Below are 17,114 nucleotides of genomic sequence, written 5' to 3' on the forward strand. Positions count from 1 at the left end.
ATGTCCAACAAAAGGGGGCCTTCAAAGGGTTCCAGGTTAAGTCTATTCTGGACCTGAGACCATAAGGGGGTACCAGAGCTTGGACAAAAAAAGAAAAGAAGGTGAGGGGAGAAAAACAGGTCATGTGTTGAGAGCGTGTGTAGCCGTAAAAGCAACACCAACCGGATTAAATGTTCCAAGGCAATGTAAAGAGATGGTCAGACATAGCTAACCAGCCACTGTCCATGTAGCAATAACAGGACTCTGCCACATAGCAGCGGTGTAGACCCACGCTGGTCGTCTGCAGGCAAGAATAACTCATTCACTGTTGATTTGATTCTTTATTTGTGAACACTGGAGATTGATACGATACAAATCATTTGAGTGAAGATACAGTATACAGATAACAAGTTTACTATGATTCATACTGAAAATCTATTGTAAAATCTGGATATCAAGATGAAGTGTAACCACTCATTGAAAGCAAATGTAATTGTATTTATAGTATTTCATGGTACAATTTATATTTTCAACACGAACAGAAGGCAGAATGAAACCATCTGTGATAAAACATTTCACAAAAAAAGATAACAATGCCCGTGGAATGCCATAGTTCATCAAAGAGCCAATAAGAATTGGTACATCTCTACGCAACAACAGGTAAGCTATTACAAAACCCCCGAAGGGAAAAACAAGTGAGAAAGAGGTTCGGTCAAACCTTCCTCTAGGTTTCACAAATTCTAAACACTTCTACGAGATTCACTTTTTTACATTTTCTGATCATGATTGAAATAAGGCTGGCACTTTGCATATCATCTGTGTTCATGTGTATTTTATCTTGCTTTCAACATTTTTAAGCATTGAAATCAAGCCTGGCGAAGTAGAGGAACAAAAAATCTAAACATCTGTTGTTTAACATTAACATTTATACAATATTCTGTATAGTTGAAAATTCAAAGTATACGTACAAAAAGTGGAGGATAAGAGATGTTATATAGAACCTCTATCTCAAACCAGCATTATTCAACTAAGTCCACTCACTAGCTTTATCTGCAGCTTTCAGCCACATCTCTTGGTCTTCATCTGTTGAATATTTAATAAATCAATATTGCCAAGTTATGTTAAAGCTGACCGAGTCAATCCCGACTTCATCAGAAGACTCCATGTGCCGATGAAGAGAGTGAGATGTGACGAAAAGCTCCATGAAAAGCCAGTGCTGTAAGTGGACCTGAAAACAATATTTTTCTTTCCCCCAACTTCTGTTTCCAAAGTCAAGAATGAACCTTATACGATCAATATATTAAAAAAGAATCCCATTTAAACCAGATTTTACATGTACCCTGTTGCTTTGTGTCACAAAAACGATGTTATTTGTCTCCTGCACTTTTCTCAAGAATGAGCATGCTGGGAGTGATTTCTTTGAAAGAAATAGCACTCTCCTCTTGCAATGAAGCATGTAACTGATTTCACCCCAAATCTGCCAGCCGCTTTGAATATTATCAGTCGATTAAATGGCCGTTAACGGTTGTCATCAGAACAATAGAAGTAAGGTGGCATTGCCCTCTTCAACCTCCTAATTGGCTCAGTAGGCTGTTATCATGCTTTGTAAACTGGATTGCTGGAGGTTCATAATTGTTTGGTGGTCGTAGTAATTATGACGGGAGCGACGGAGACGGTCAGTCGTAGTATAAAGAGTATAAAGTCTGCTTATTGGGAGGAGGTCGTGTGGAGGGATGGGTCAAACAAACACAGGACTTTCACCCAGGAGTGTTTGTGTCAACACATTGACTTATTTTAGGTTATGCAACTTACGTAACATATGCAATATACGTAACATACTACATACTTATCTTATGTTTATTACTTTAGTTACATCACCATAATACTTATTTTAACCCGAACCATGACCTTTTCCTAAACCTAAAGCAGTTTTGTTGCTTGAATCTAACCACATACTTTTGTTACAATTCACATTGTTAACCACGTGTTAAAAACTGCTACCATTTCACAACGTGCAGGTCCTTGCAGTTTGCCCATCTTGCTCTGTCTGAAGCATACTATTGGTCGTGATAACAGCTGGTCATGGCAATTCAAGGGTGAATCAAAACGAGTGAATCTGTAAAAGTCAGAGTCGACTCCGCCTCTTTGCTGACGATCTAGTTTTTTATATTTAATATCGTCTAAAATTTCGGAGGGAGGTTCTTAATGCTAAAATGCTTCACAGAACAATCTGCGTATAAAAGGTAAAGAGCTCAAAATAAATAGTATAATGACCACAAAAAACATTATCATGTGATATCCTGTACACAACGGCACACAGTGCCATTTGGCAGCTTACAATATTGTATCTGTACAAATATGTTCATTAGATCTATTCATTTCTATTTACTTTCAGATTGATTTGATGTTCAACATATTTGTATTCTTCTGTTTCAACAAGACGGCATTTACAAACTACAAAGCTTCAGGGCACCAAATTAAATTCACATTTATAATATGTACATCCCACTCATGAATAAAATGGATTGACCGAGCTATGAAGTAGACTTACAAACATAGCCGTATACGAGTGTGTCCATGTGTGTACATGCATGTGTATGTGCAAGCATGTATCAGAGTTATATTACATTCACAGTTGCAGAGGATAGGTGGGTTGGGAGAGAGAGCATACTGGCCATATCACCACTGATATATTACAAACACTGAGAATTGCATGATAATTCCCAGACACACCGGATTAATTACTACTTTATTGGAATGTACCTGTTCTCTCTCTCTCTGTCTGTCACACACAGACGCCAACAGGCATGAGGATATGGTCTACGAGCGGCAGCAGCCAGCAGTCCTCATTTCTTTGTCGACGTACTGCTGCAGCTGAAACTTTGGCTCATCGGGCTCCTTCATGGTCCTGTGCTTCAGTTCTCTGAAAGAGAGAGACAGTGGAAACATGAGGCTGCGCTAACTCTGCTACTGACAGGTGGCGACAGAGCAGAGCTATTTTCGTGGTTTTCCTTGTCACAGAAATATCATTTCCCCCATTGGTGAACGCGGCAGTCAAATACCTCCTAACAGAACGTGAAAATCCAAATTGTTCCATTTATTTCAGCTCTTGGAAACTTGATGCAGATACCTACTGTATCAGTTTGTGGTAAGTCGGCACCATTTCAAAACAGTGTTTGGTTGGTGAACTCCAGGATGGCCTGACACGACCATCTGATTTTACAGTTGGATGCTTGTAGCAAGAGGAAATATGTCTGAATTATGCTGCTGTCTTTGCAATCAGCTTCAAAAATTGTCATTAATTGCTTTCCTGTTTCATCATCTTTATTTGTCTGGTTCAAGCGCTTGGGTTCGTGTTTCCTGACAGATGGTACTAGAACTACCGCCTCGCGGTTGTATGCTACCATCAACCAGTCAGGTTGCAGTTTACATCAATGTCTGTCCAAAATGTCATGAAGTCATAATTTTATCCGATTAAATACGTGTATGAATTTGACATAATTAGCAGATACATTCTTGAGTTATGGCCAAAAACGTGTGTTGTGAGGTCACAGTGACCTTTGAGATCAAGTGGATGCTCGTGCCAGATGTAATGAAACTCCCTCAAGGCGTTCCAGAGACATCGCGTCCACACGCGTACAGTAAAGATCACAAAACATATTTAATGTTTTTTTTTTTCCACAATTAGTTTGAAATTTTAGAAAATACAGTGATTGTCCAAAGTAAGAAAAGAAGATGTTCATGACTCTCATATCAGTCCGTCAGATATGAAGCAACAGCCAGAACTTGTGGAACTTTTCCTTCTCTCTGGCTCATTAGAGCCAACAGAGTGGTGATCCGTTGACCTCTGTATAGAACATTAATAAACCTGGATTCTCTTTCACTGTAAAAAAAAACAATCAAAATCCAAGCAACAAAAACAAGTGAGGAAGAAAAAAAATTAATTTACAAAGAACAATTAAAGCATATAAATAGATGCATGATGCTTACGTCACTGTAGTCAATTCATGAATAGTGTGACAACAGACCATTGTTGTTGACAAGCATCATTATCACGGTTTCCAGGTGACACTTTCTTTTTTTTTTTATCCGTTTTTTGAGGCTTTTAGTTAGCACAAAGCACTGGTGTGTTTTATGCAAATAAAGCACTCACAAAGGGAAATGGACTAAAGCACGATGGGGTGGAAGAGTGAGGGATGAGAGGGGATGGAGAAGTTTGGAGCGAGCAGGCAAAAAAAAAAAAAGAGGAGGATGCAAAAAGTGCTGGTCACAAAACTGACAGCGCTGGTCTCATTTTCCGTATCTGCATGGTGCTGTGTGCCAGACTGTCACGCTATTCTTGGCATCACCTCACAATGCCAGCCTGTTGCCATAACGAGGCTATGAATGTAAAACAACTCCCACACAAACTGTCCGACACCACACATTTAAGTGAGACACAGAGTTAAAATAGCATCCTCGTTATAAAGAAACAGGAGATGGAAATAATGGAAGAAACTATCGGATGTCTTGCTGTTAATACACACTTTTGGTTTGGATAGTAATCTCATAATAACAGCTGGATTTATCATTTCTGTCTCTTTCTATTTGAATGCTTAAGATACCATCACTGCAGGGAACAACTACAAATGTATATTATGTCAAAAATAAATGACCCTCCTGTCATCTATCTATCATTACCAGAGTTTTTAAAAAAGGAACATAAAAGACCTCAAATAACTTCACACAAAAGCGTGTCGCCTGTTCAGAAATCTCTGGTTTAGAGCAACACTGCAGCAGAAGTTCAGCTGATCCGACCTCTAAAAACGGCCTCATCCGTGCAGCTGACAGAGCCATTGTTCTGTACTCTGTGGTTTATGGAGTTTACCTGCTTTAGCATTGATGTGTTCCACTATATATATATACCTTAAGACAGAGGGCATTGTCCTTTCTTTAACTGTTCAAGGCATTAGGCCGATGTTCTCACCAAGAGAAGTTCTAACAGGTAACAGGTTTACTGCATGAGGGGTTTGGGTGGGTTGTTTGACTCAACTGCTTGTCACATGCATGATTTAAAAATGATATGTGTTCACAGGAAATAACTAGGTATAAATAACTAAGTTTCGGTTTGTGGTTAAGATAAGTAAGTAACCACTTCTACTAACTTTACTTACGTAACTTAAAATAGGGCAAGGTTGCCTTTTGGTTTCACACGGGACTCGAACAGGGTCTCCCGAGTGAAAATCCTGTGTTTACTATTGCTCTTTATACCGTGGTCACCTGACCTCCTCCTTTACTCCCACCATAACTGCGGCTACCTAGAGCATCATAGTTTGACATGTAGCGTCACTGACCGAGCTGCCATTAATGAGTTGGCGGTGGGAACGGATTATTGGAAGTTCATTATTATTATTAAAAAATTACTTTTCTCCACATCATGTCTAGAGCAGCAATTCATTCTAATATCAGTTTAATGTCAGTTTAATATCAGTGTTCTGGAAAAAAGGAGAGCAGGTTCACAAAAATGCAACACATTCATGTACCTACTTAAAACTCATAATTCCCATCCTCCAAAGGTCACGTTTTCCCATTCTAGCACGGCACAAGTGCACAATTGTAACGATGGTTTCCACTCAGAAATATATTTTTTAAACAATTTCACACTGAAGAAAACGAAAGCAGGTTTCTCTCGTGTAACAGATGGATTTTGTCTGCCGAAATGACACCTGTTGCTATCAGCTTATAGCTACCGTGAGATGATGGCAACGGTGAAAGCAAAGGAAGGAAACAGACCCGTCTGGTGAGCTACAGCGTGATAACTTTGTGTTTTACTTTTGTGATAAAACCATTGAAATGTTTATCTGTGACGTGCTAAAAATAGAGGATTGTCCCCGTGATATCCATCTCATGTTTGCTAAACCTGGTATTACATTAGCCACCATGAGCTACTGCTCCGACCGGGTCACGTATTGAGCTGAGGAGGCCTGTGTTTTAATGCTTTAACATTTGTAGGCTTGTCCCCTTTACTGTTCGTGCAACACCAGAGCTATCAAACTCAAGGGCCAGTACTGTTCTAGTTTTCATCACTTGGGAACTTTTGAGAGTTTTGTGTGCTCTGCCATTGTGTGTTCCTTCATGCTGTGGTGTTTTGTGTTTGTGTGTGACTCACTTGGCCACTGCAGTGAAGGCCAGCTCCACATTCAGTCCAGATTTAGCACTCGTCTCCATGAAGGGCACTCCAAACTCCTGCACAGAGAAACATCTGTTATCAGGGATGTGTGTGTGTGTGTGTGTGTGTGTGTGTGTGTGTGTGTTCAGTGATGTGGACTTGGCACTCTTGTGTGTCTGACACCGAAAGAAGAATCAGGTTTTAGATTAATTTAGGTTTAGGTCGATACCAATAATTCAACAATCATTTTGATGGGTGCTGATGTTTCTGGCTTTGAAAAATAAATGTCTCCCCTCTTTGTTGTAACTTATAAGAAAGAAAATGAACACAGTGTGTTGTCGATGAAAGATGCTCCCAGGTATAGCAATCCCATTATGTCTGAGTCTGTGTGTGTGTAAACATGTCAATATTCCCGCTGTGTGTCTCCACCTTGACAGCTGCAGTGCTTTTCTCTCTCCTCTTCATATTTACTCTAACACGCCTCTCAGAGCTTATCTGAGCGAAACATGGCGTGGAAAATTAAGTTAGCAAGCCCCCGTCATTTACACACAACAACAATATGTGCCTCCATGAATACGTAATTGCACACACTGATCAAGACACAGCAGCTACATGGGGGGAGTTTTAGAGTTTCAGAGCACAGTATGTCTTTTATCCTTGTTACATGTGTCAAATTGAATGTGAATGTGTGCATTGTGTGTGTTGTGTGTGCGTGTGTGTGTGTGTGTACTAGGAAGCTCACCTTTGCCAGTTTCTCTCCCTCCTCTCGCTTCACCATCCTGCCATGCGTGGAGTCGACCTGGAAAACAATGGACGCACACTATCAAGTTAGAAAGTGTCATTCACACGCACAGACTGTTTAATGAGGGAATTCATAGAAGTTTGTCGTCCATGTTTGACATATACATGTGTATCATCACTTTGAGTTATTTTCTATTATTTTCACGACCATCTCGCCTGAAAAAGAATTCAGGATTTGGAGATAAATGTCAAAGAAATAAGATGTATAAGACGTTGACTGCATTAATTACTTATTTTGGTTCACTTGGATGCAGGGCAGCTCCGTAACAAGCCAAACAAATACTACATCTGACATTGTATGGCCTTACAAAACATGCAAACAGTTGCCTTATTTACAATTTCAACAGACACAGAGAAACATTAGCAAATATTTGGAGTTGTATTTCTGGCTACCTGAAAAATGTAGGTTAATTTACTCTTTCTTGAGCTCGGTTTTGGTCTCCACCAACTCCTGAGAGAAATACCTTGCTCGATAGCTTTAGCTAGCTTTTTAGCTAAACACTCCACAGTGTTCAACAACGAGTTGCATTCATTTGACACTGGGGGGGTTGAGTATACTGAATTAATCAGAGCTTTTGCACTGAAAACAGCTGCCTCCTGAGGCCACAACGAAAGTGGACGAGAGCGGTGAGAGTGAATCGAAACAGCGCATTCGAAAACAAAAAGCTAAAAGATGCTAAGCTCTGTAGAACTGAGTGGGACTGCAGGGCTGTGTGATACATCTCTTTGGTTGGGCTCTGTTTGCATTACACATAGCCATTTGATTTATTGTTAACAAAAAATGTCATTAATTGATGAGTTAAGTTAAGATAATTAGATTTTACTGTCACTTCTCCAACAGGATCTGTTGAAATGACCAGTAACAACTCCAAAGTCGTTTTGTACATCTCTTTCTCTCTCTCCACACACATCCATAAATCCACTCCAGCTCCCACCATACCCCCCTTCATGATCGTCCCCATCCCTCCCTCTATTGGGTCCATCTGTCCATCCATAGCCCAGTGTTGGCAACAAGGTCTCACCTTGTTGCCCAGCAGCATGACGACCACGTCCTGCTGACCGTACTCATGGATCTCTGTCAGCCATGCCTGGAGACGGAGAGAGGCCACAGAGTGGTGAAGCGATCCAAAGCGGGAAGGGAAAAAAGAGAGGAGAGAGGCATGATACGAGGGAGGGATTGGAGAAAGTGTTGAGAGAGGAGATGGATGGATCCGCAGAGATGGAGAGATGGAGAAAGACAAAAGATACATTTATTGTTCACTGGCTGCCGTGCATCTTATGCTCCTCTACTCCCTCCAAATCCCCTCTTCATCGCTCTTCTCTCCGCCTGCATCTCTAACCATCCGTCTTCTTCCAATTACAGGCCAGTAGTGTCTTCACTCTCCATTATCTGGCTTTGTTAAAAAGCACTTCATGTCTCTGGGGGTCTTCGATGCTCTGATACTCACACGCACTCTCCTGAGAGATCTCATCGTTTAGTTCACTTTGCGTTGATACAAAGAGCGTTTCAATTCACACAACGGCTGTGCGAACTTTGGAAATGCAGCGGGAGCAGCTAAGAAACGGACTTACACAAGGTGATGAATGGAGCTAAAATAAGGAGAGTGAGAAATGGTGGCAGTCGTTCCAGATCTGATTAGTATTGGACAGGTCAGTCTTAACTGCCAGCTGATATTTCATCTAATCTCATCAAATATTCCAGCACACTGATTACAGTTAATACAATCAAAAAGTGGAAGGGCAGGGTACATGTGGAAAAACCTTCTGGTTTCTACCAGAAACAGGATTTACTCTCTATGTATATAAAGCTCCGATCCCCCCAGAATACGAAACATGTAGCTTATCACTGTGGTTGTGTCTCGTCACGATGACCATGAGCCATTATTAGAATAGGATTGTTAATGCAGGCTACACTAATTTGCATTAAAGCCGAGAAGCTTCCCTACTTTCATGTCTCTAATAAACCCAGATGATTATGGAAATCATTTCAGTGATGGTAATTACTGTCCCTCAACATACTCTGAGCAGATACTGTGTGAGTGTACTTTTGTGTGTGTTGAAATCTAAATCCGATCTCACTTTCAACCGTTGCACGTGGAAAAACCTGAAAAGTTTTGGGCAGTGAAATTCATTTTCAGAGAGTGAAGAAACTAAATAATGAGCCACGAAGGATCACAGGATTCGTATTAACTTTTTTTTAGCCTGCCTGTTTTTTTTGGGGGTTGACGGGATATCGTAACGGACATAGATTCCACTGCTAAGCCCTGGATAAGAGTGAGAAGAAGATGAAGGTTGGTGTAATGAAATGGAGAGCTTATGAAACAGAAAGGTTGTGTCAGAGCACCTCTTGTGTTTGAGGGAAGAGAACAGGAAGGTTATGACAGAACACAATGGGACATTTCATCAGTATTGCAGTTGTATATAAGAAGACATCCAAATGTGTAACTTTTTGTCTAAGATCGTGGGAAGAAAGTTAATCTTTTACAGCAGTTTCTAAAAGAGCGAACTTAATTGAAAAGTTCCCAGCATGGTTGTTCTTAACAGTGATGTGATCTACAGAAGAAATGTAACCTAACCTTAGAGAGGGCCAGCTGGGCAGACAGCTGCTGTTAACATGTCAAGCATCAATAAGCACATATTGATCGCTTCGTACCGGCGGTAGAGGTAAATATATTTGATTGCTATCGAGTGAAACAGCGAGAGAAAGGCGAGGCCTCTCTCACACTCACACACGTACTGCACAGTGCGCACACATTTCCTCCTGCCTCCCTCCATCTCACTGCGAGTGTATCATCAGGCGAATAATGCTCGGATCAGCTGTAATCCCTTCTCTCGTCTACAGGTTTACAGTACTCTGCGCTCCCTCCCCGGGGGTTTACCTCACTTCATTACACAGAGATTAATGTACCGGAGCCCTCACCTAGAAGCCAACGACTCCCGGCAACGCGCCAACCTGCCAATTACTCACACAGGCCTTGAAAGATCTCGGCAGCCTGTGGGCGGATTACGGGGAAGTGAAAGCGGGAACGCGGCTTTTGCGCCCCAAAGTGATCAAACTTCAAAAGGCTCGCTGTCGACGCGGAGCGTTAGAAGTCATACGGTGTGTGGGAGGAGGACACGTGTAATGTGTTGGTCCGCATGTGACAGCTCTTGACACGCAGTCAGATTAACAGCCGTGGTGCAGCTTCTGATTGACACTTTGACTTGGTGTACAAAGGGAGACAGACGGGGGAGACAGAATGCTACCATGGGTTTTGAAAGGGCCTATTGCTGAGTCATGATGAGTTTTGCTGGGTGGTTACTTTTTAGCCGTCAGAAAACATCCAAACAACTTAGAAATGTGACATAAGTGCAACCTAATGCCAAGAGAAACAGAGTTCCATCAAACCAATTACAGATAGTGTTAGCAGCGGTCACCAGGAAATGTCACGTCCTAATTTGCATAGTTGCTACAGCTCTCCGAACTTTGGGGGTTTCTTCAAAAACAGATAAGCCCCCTGTTTAAATAAAGTTTCAACATGAAGAAGGTCGTGTCATGAGGGTGGGCTGCCAGTTCAGAAATTGAAAAGAGATTTTGAATTTTTAGTGACCAAGCTGGTATTAATATTACTTTTGGTAAAAGAAACTAAACAAAGTTTTAATATAAAATGAACCACAAAATATTACCAGCAGACTGTTCACACTGAAGTACACCTAAAGCAATGTGTCTTCTCTGCATCACATGACTGTATCGATCACCACGTCACTGGCCCTCTACCACCGTTTAATAAAAATGTATCCTCACAAATCACAATCAACATCTTCCACTCAAGGTAATAACAATCTAAAGAGCCGCAATGCATGTTGGGGGAGGTTGAGTATGTCCAGGAAGCTCACATCGGAACTTCTTGCCACACACATCCAGGCTTCTCCAACACACTGGTCTTTAGCAGGTATCATGTTTACCTCGTTAACCGTCTCAGCTTAGCGTGCTAGCCTGCTAATTTTGCTAACTTTGCTAAATAGCACCAAACAAAACGTACATCTGAGGCTGATGGGAGAGTTAGTTTTGTAAGTATCTGGACGTGGAAGTGTGAACAAATGTCTGTACCACAGTTCACTCAAAACCACAAATGTCAACCTAATGATCATGCTACAGGGGGGGGGGGATCTCCAAAATCATAAGCACTTTACAGAACTGGCTACAGGTTGAATATCTACTGTTCATATGTGAGATGTGTCTCTCATGACCCAATATCTACTTTCCCATACTGCTCTTACTTCATGCAGTTGTGAAAACAGTTGTTAATCAATCAACCTTGACTAGTGTGTGTGCACGTGTGTGTGTGTGTGTGTGTGTGTGGACTTTCTTCTGGGTGTTGGTTTAGGAAGCTGTGGTCAGATGCTAGTGGGTCTCTGGGTGGGGAAATACAGAGAGAGAGTGATATTACCAAAGACATGTGAGAAAGTAATGAGTCCCGTTTGGATGAGAAGTAAGATCCACACAGCTCTGCAGGTAAACAATGTTTCATATTTTTATAATCACATTGTAAACATGTCAGTGTTCATTCCTCTGTGTTTAGGTATAATAATTTGAGGCTTTTAAACTACGCTTTTTAGCTTTTTAACTACGTTTTAGGTTACCGACTGTGTTCAGAGTTTATGTTCAGTTATTTGGTTAGAATGTTTATTGGTGTTTGCAACACAGTAGTAGTATAATCGAACCTCTTTATCCATCATTTTAAGCAAGGCTGTAATTGTTGCGAGGAAATAACACAGTCCCTCAAGTAAAAAGCAGAATTCATGATTGACATTAAAATTGAATATTAAAAAAATGCACTGCTGCAAAAGCTTGACTTGGTCTGGTATGCTGACCTCATATTGTTCCGTTGTTAAAGTTAGCAAACTTGAAGCTGTATAAAGAACACAACTGAGTTATTTGTTCCAGTTACAATAGTATAGCATTTTAGGTAAAAGCTTAACAATAGTTGAATAACTATATAAATGTCATAAATACCTTTTCATATTTAAACAGGTGGTTTTCAGTTGATCAACAACATCCTTTTATAAATCCACACTGCGGCTAGTATCTCTTGGTTATGAAACTTAATATGAGAAGTAGAGATGGGCGTTTCCTGTTCCTCTTTTCAAAACTGAAACATCCCGACCCCCCTCCGTCCTCTCATGTTCTACATGTTTGACTTCACAGGCTCGCCAGACCTGACCAACACTTCAAGGAAGATGAATAAACGCTCCGTTGCTATTAATGGCGGTGCTATCCCAGCCTGCGCCAATGGCAGCAACGCTCAGTGTGGCCAGCTGAGTGAAAAAGTGTCCGAAGCTAATCACGTGAGCCTCAGTGCACAGAACAGAGACTGCAAGAACAGACCAGGACCGGGACATGACACAACACGTAGCCAGGAGCCCAGAGAGCGCTCTTCCTCAACAGTCTCCGTCTCCAACGTGACACCACGTTCTCATCAGCGGCGGTGGTCACACGACTTTGGCAAGTGTGGGACCTCGCCCGTCTTAACTGTGAAGAGGGACAAGAAGGAGCCGCAGCCTCCTCAGCGCGGAGTGTCTGTCCTCCGACCCCACGCTGCATCCCATCATTCACTCAAACATTACTCCTGCCCCCCCTTCGGGGTCTTCGGCTCATCCTCCTCTTCCTCCACTTCTTCCTGCTCCTCTCCTCCTCCTGTCCAGACATCTGTCATCACCGGCCACGACCCTCTAGGTTGGAAGCTGCGTCCCAAGTCCAGCTCCACGTCCCCCCGGGCTCGCACCAACAGGCTGTCTCTGCAGATTCCCCTCCCAGTTGTCCTCCCTGAACCCGGATCTAGTCTTGCTATTAACTCACGATCAGTCGACGCCGCTAATCCGGACCCCCGTCATGAAAACAAACCCCCTCTCAGACCCAAACCACCCCGCCGCCACTCCGACTCCTCGGCCTTCCTCAGGTCCCTGGTGACCCCTCTGCCTGTGGTGACCCTCGAGGAGCTCCGCGACATGCACCTCCGCCCGCTCACCCTTTTGGATGAGTCCGACGACGTCTTTGGCGGGGGGGACGAAGAGGGGGCGGGGGTGACCGCTCGGCCGCGCAAAATTCCACCACCGGTTCCAGAAAAAACGTCCATGGCAAGACAAATAGCAAAACTGATGACTCATTCACACCAATGCCGTGGGCCCTTTACAGCTAATGAGGAAATCATTTACAGCAGTGTTCTAAAGCCAAAAGCTAAACGTTCACACCAGACTGAGGACCACAGCGGCCTGAATGCTGGAATCACTGGTAAGCACTACAATCTCCAAATCCACTGCTATATGGAGAAGAATGCTATATTGAACATGCAAACTGTGTCCATGGGTGATTTTAAAAGTTAGGCTCCAACGGTGTTGAGCACGGACATTGAGAAGCAATAATTATTTTCAACACCAACATGGAGAATAACTGAACCGGTTGTAAAATATCAGTAGGAATGGTAAAAGTACAAGACATATGCTGCAGGGATGGTGATAAACTGATGGGATCAACTGGAATAATTAACATGAAAGTAGAGGCTTGCTCTTCTTTTGTTCAATATTAATGAAGCATTCGTTTTCAATGATTTTAATCATTTAGGTTCAGCCACACGATTAGAGTAGAAGAGAAGGAACAAGAAATGTAACGGAATAAATAAAGATCATCCTCCAATGAGGAGGGCGGAGGTGGAAAAATCACATCTTTCAAAAGTGCTTTCCATTAAAACGGTTTTCTTCAAGCTCCAGCTAAGATACCCCTTATGATACCACCAGCTGTTCTTTAGAAAGTTCGGGCCATGGATGACATTATACAGCTACTAGTAGTTCGGGTAGTACTCCTCATGCTGGTGCAGATACAGATACGTGTTTCTGAGAAATATGTTGTACTGTACATGAAGATGATGCACAACACTTTTCAAAGTTTGCAGAAGATCTAATTGTAGATGCCCGGGTGCCTTTCGCCCTGATTTACTTACGATTGATTTCCTTTCTTGTGTGCTGAGAGGAGAAGAGGGGCGTTACAGTGCCAATCAATAGTAACAGCATTGTCTGTGTTTCAGCAGGACTGCGTGTGGATACCAGCTGTGACAGGGAGAGGTCAACGCCACGCTTTCCTGGCTGAGGAGACAGAGAGGAGACTTCTTAAACCTCCAACACCGCTAACTACCAGGAGCAGTTGTACAGATTACAGTCCATGCACTGCATGTCCTGGGGAGTGAGAGACACTTTTGAAGCCGCCCTCTGTCACAGATGACTTGTATTACGTCAGCACTGTGGGATGTTTAACCTCTCCGCCATACAGTCCTGTCAGATATCTGCTGTAAATATTTGGCTAACTGCTCTCTGTTGTGGGAATATTAGTTTGTTCTTTGTGTGAGTATTGCTTTTAGGCAAATGACAATCACTTCCCATACAACTAAACTGCATTCTCAATTAGGCTGCGAAGGAAACATATTTTCTCCTGAATTACAGTTGTAAACACGTGATTACCGTTAATAATTCAAACAAACCAAAAATGCAATAAAACTACTTGGTTATGTTTTGTAAAATATTTAGTTAAAGTAAGTCGATGTTGACTTTTGGTCTCACAGTTTTTTATTGTTGTTAGTTGAATACAATATTATCAATAGAGCTTTTTAATACATTACTTTGGTCTCTGGTATGAATGTTATTTGATGATATTTTACAGATGATTTAACCTGTTAAAAGATGATCAGAGCCCTAAAATGATTGGAGCCATGTGAGTGTAGAAATAGGATTACTGTTGTTTATAAAGTTTGTGAAGGATTCATGCTTCTTTTGCTTGTTTTTATCAGCAATTCCCACGGTCTGATGTCTCTGACACTCTGCCTCCAGATGAATTTCTTCTGCTATGCTCCAGTTCAGGCTCGGCAGGCCCTTACTTACAATGACAGATGCAAAAACACACACTCACAATGTGCAGCAGCAACATCTAACTTGCTTGTGGCTGCAATGTGACTGGACTAGTAGGCGGACTACACACAGGTGCAAAGTGCTGAGAATCTTGCCGCTTATCTGCACAGTCAAATAAACAGAAAAATGGGCTCACGACGGCAAAAAGCTTAAAGTTTACACAGACCGTCAAATCACAAAGGAACAGCTGCTTACTGGGAAATCGCTGGGATAATTGCAAAAACAAAAACCCACGTCTATGTTATCACTGTGAAAATACTGGTCACAACTACAAGCAACAACAGTCTTATAAATGCCAAGTAAAGCCCTTCAGACACATGGTGTTTTTACAGCAACAGTAAAATTTGCAATTAAAACCATTGAGAGGACCCAAAGACAATATAAAAACAGACTTACCGTTTATTCACATTATCAACTCCTGACATATAAGAATAAGTTAAAACACAACTAAATGTTGAAAGAAACTGTCCCGTCGCCACTGTCCCAGAGGCGTAGCACCCACCCTCGGGCTCCCCCAGAGGTAAACACCATCAGCTCAGTCAGCACGTTTGCCGTAGTTTGCGCTGTTAGCGCTGTCAGCACCGTTAGCTGCGAGCCGCCGGCTCAGCCTTTGCGAAGCAATAGAAATACTCCCAATCTCGTATATTGCACCTTATAAAAAGTCTTTTACTTTGTACACATGCAAACATAAAATCGCACTTTTTGTGGTAAAGGTAAAACAAGTTTATAATTAAACAAATATGGAAATAAATACATTTTCCATGAAGTAATATTTACTTGGTTTTTGAAGTTTGAAATGCAGGATTTGACTTAAAAATCTCAAGCCCAGGCCAAGAAAGCATTACATTACTACATCATGGTGATTTTTTTGTATTTTGAGCAAGAAAGGGATAGGATAGTATGACTCAAGGTCCACTTACTATTTTTTTTCAGAGCTTATAACGGCGTCTCGAACCAAAACGAGATTTTCTAATGCAACCTAATTAGATCCTTCCTATATCAACCTAATGAAAATAACATCAGTCACAATGAAATGTTTAGTCATATTTCAGCAAGATATAGTTCAAAGAAATCTGTAAGTGTTCGAATATAAATGAAGGTAAAAAAAAGATGCAGACAGAGAAGTTTGGATGCAGTCAGTTGTGTGAATCTGGGTTTGGTCCGCTGAGATGAGCTGCAGGGTGTCGAGCCGAGCGGAGAGAGATCCGCGGTGCAGGCTGGAAGCAACGCTGCAGGCAGGTGAGCGATGGGACCATCATTCACACACATAAACACATGCAGAGACCCCACACTAATACACACACTCTGTAGCAAACCCTGCGCATGCAGATCTGAAGCTGCTGCATCTCAAAGAGGAATCATTCCACAAAATATCGATTGCTTTCAGTCAAAACTAGCTCAAGTCTGAACACTACTTTCAACTGTGGTAAGACCTCTTTATGTCCATCAGCAACTGGGAAATTAACTCTTACTGTCAAGAAGGGACGGCAGCTCTAAACTCATTGCAATAAGACAAATACAATGAAGAGGAGTCTGGTTACATGAGGGTCATTACAGAATCCCTCTGACAAAACACACAGTGCAATCACACCTACAGTTAGTTGCCTTTGCAGCAAATACAAGATGGAAAACCGAACCGACTTTGCGTCGTCGTATTTGCTTTGTATCCGACCGTCAGAACGTCACTATTCATTTCTCTGCTCTCCAGTTATCATATAACTGATGCAGCATCTACGCTAATCTCTTCAGGAGCCGCCATTGTTGTTCAGAATGGTCACCTCTCCGTGGCGTCTCACACGCACCTGAGCCAGGCCCGTAGCTGCCTGTAGCTCCTCACAGGACGTCGATTGGTCCGTGTTCTGACAGAATCCAGCTGCCGTGCAACATAAAACGAGACTGCTCTCCCCAAAACAAACGGCAGAATCGGTCAATTGCTGGAACACTTTAATTAAACAAGTAAACAAAATGTGTTTAGGTTATCCTGACAAGTGTCCTGTGATATTTACATTTAACGACGGAAGTCAGATGTGACTCCCAAGGTGCATTGCTGTAGGAATCATCCAATCAGTGATTTTAAAATTATTTGTGTGTGTACGTGATGTGCGGAGAAGTTGGCAGTTGAGCTTTGCACAACTTTGTGAATAATTTCATCAGCTGGATGATGATAGGTTGGGCACTTTATCCCCATTGCAATGATGAATGCAACACACACACACACACACACACACACACACACACACACACACACACA

At 42.0% G+C, this 17,114-nt stretch overlaps 2 protein-coding genes across 4 annotated transcripts in view; one reads left to right on the top strand and one right to left on the bottom strand.

Moving 5' to 3' along the window:
* Positions 1-300: 300 nt before the first annotated feature.
* Positions 301-17,114, bottom strand: part of rab26 (RAB26, member RAS oncogene family) — a 70,876-nt gene continuing 54,062 nt past the window's right edge. The window contains exons 6-9 of the mRNA XM_031842633.1: positions 7,951-8,016; positions 6,870-6,926; positions 6,128-6,204; positions 301-2,902 (exon numbers count right to left, since the gene is read on the bottom strand). Of these exons, the coding sequence (XP_031698493.1) occupies positions 2,800-2,902; positions 6,128-6,204; positions 6,870-6,926; positions 7,951-8,016 (303 nt within the window). The 3' untranslated portion in view covers positions 301-2,799. The remainder of the gene's footprint in view (positions 2,903-6,127; positions 6,205-6,869; positions 6,927-7,950; positions 8,017-17,114) is intronic.
* LOC116380731 (uncharacterized) lies at positions 11,255-14,717 on the top strand. 3 transcript variants are annotated; one of them, XM_031842611.1, is made up of 2 exons: positions 11,255-13,199; positions 13,990-14,717. In XM_031842611.1, the coding sequence occupies exons 1-2, from the start codon at positions 12,092-12,094 to the stop codon at positions 14,049-14,051; spliced, it is 1,170 nt and encodes a 389-aa protein (XP_031698471.1). In that variant the 5' UTR covers positions 11,255-12,091; the 3' UTR covers positions 14,052-14,717. The 3 variants fall into 3 exon arrangements, with proteins under 3 accessions (XP_031698471.1, XP_031698485.1, XP_031698479.1); XM_031842625.1 differs by having other exon boundaries at positions 11,255-11,423; positions 12,117-14,717; XM_031842619.1 differs by having other exon boundaries at positions 11,256-13,199; positions 13,993-14,717.

Source organism: Anarrhichthys ocellatus, unplaced genomic scaffold (genome assembly GCF_004355925.1).
Source record: "Anarrhichthys ocellatus isolate YVR2014 unplaced genomic scaffold, GSC_Weel_1.0 scaffold4, whole genome shotgun sequence".
In the NCBI taxonomy this organism is placed as follows: Eukaryota; Metazoa; Chordata; class Actinopteri; order Perciformes; family Anarhichadidae; genus Anarrhichthys; species Anarrhichthys ocellatus.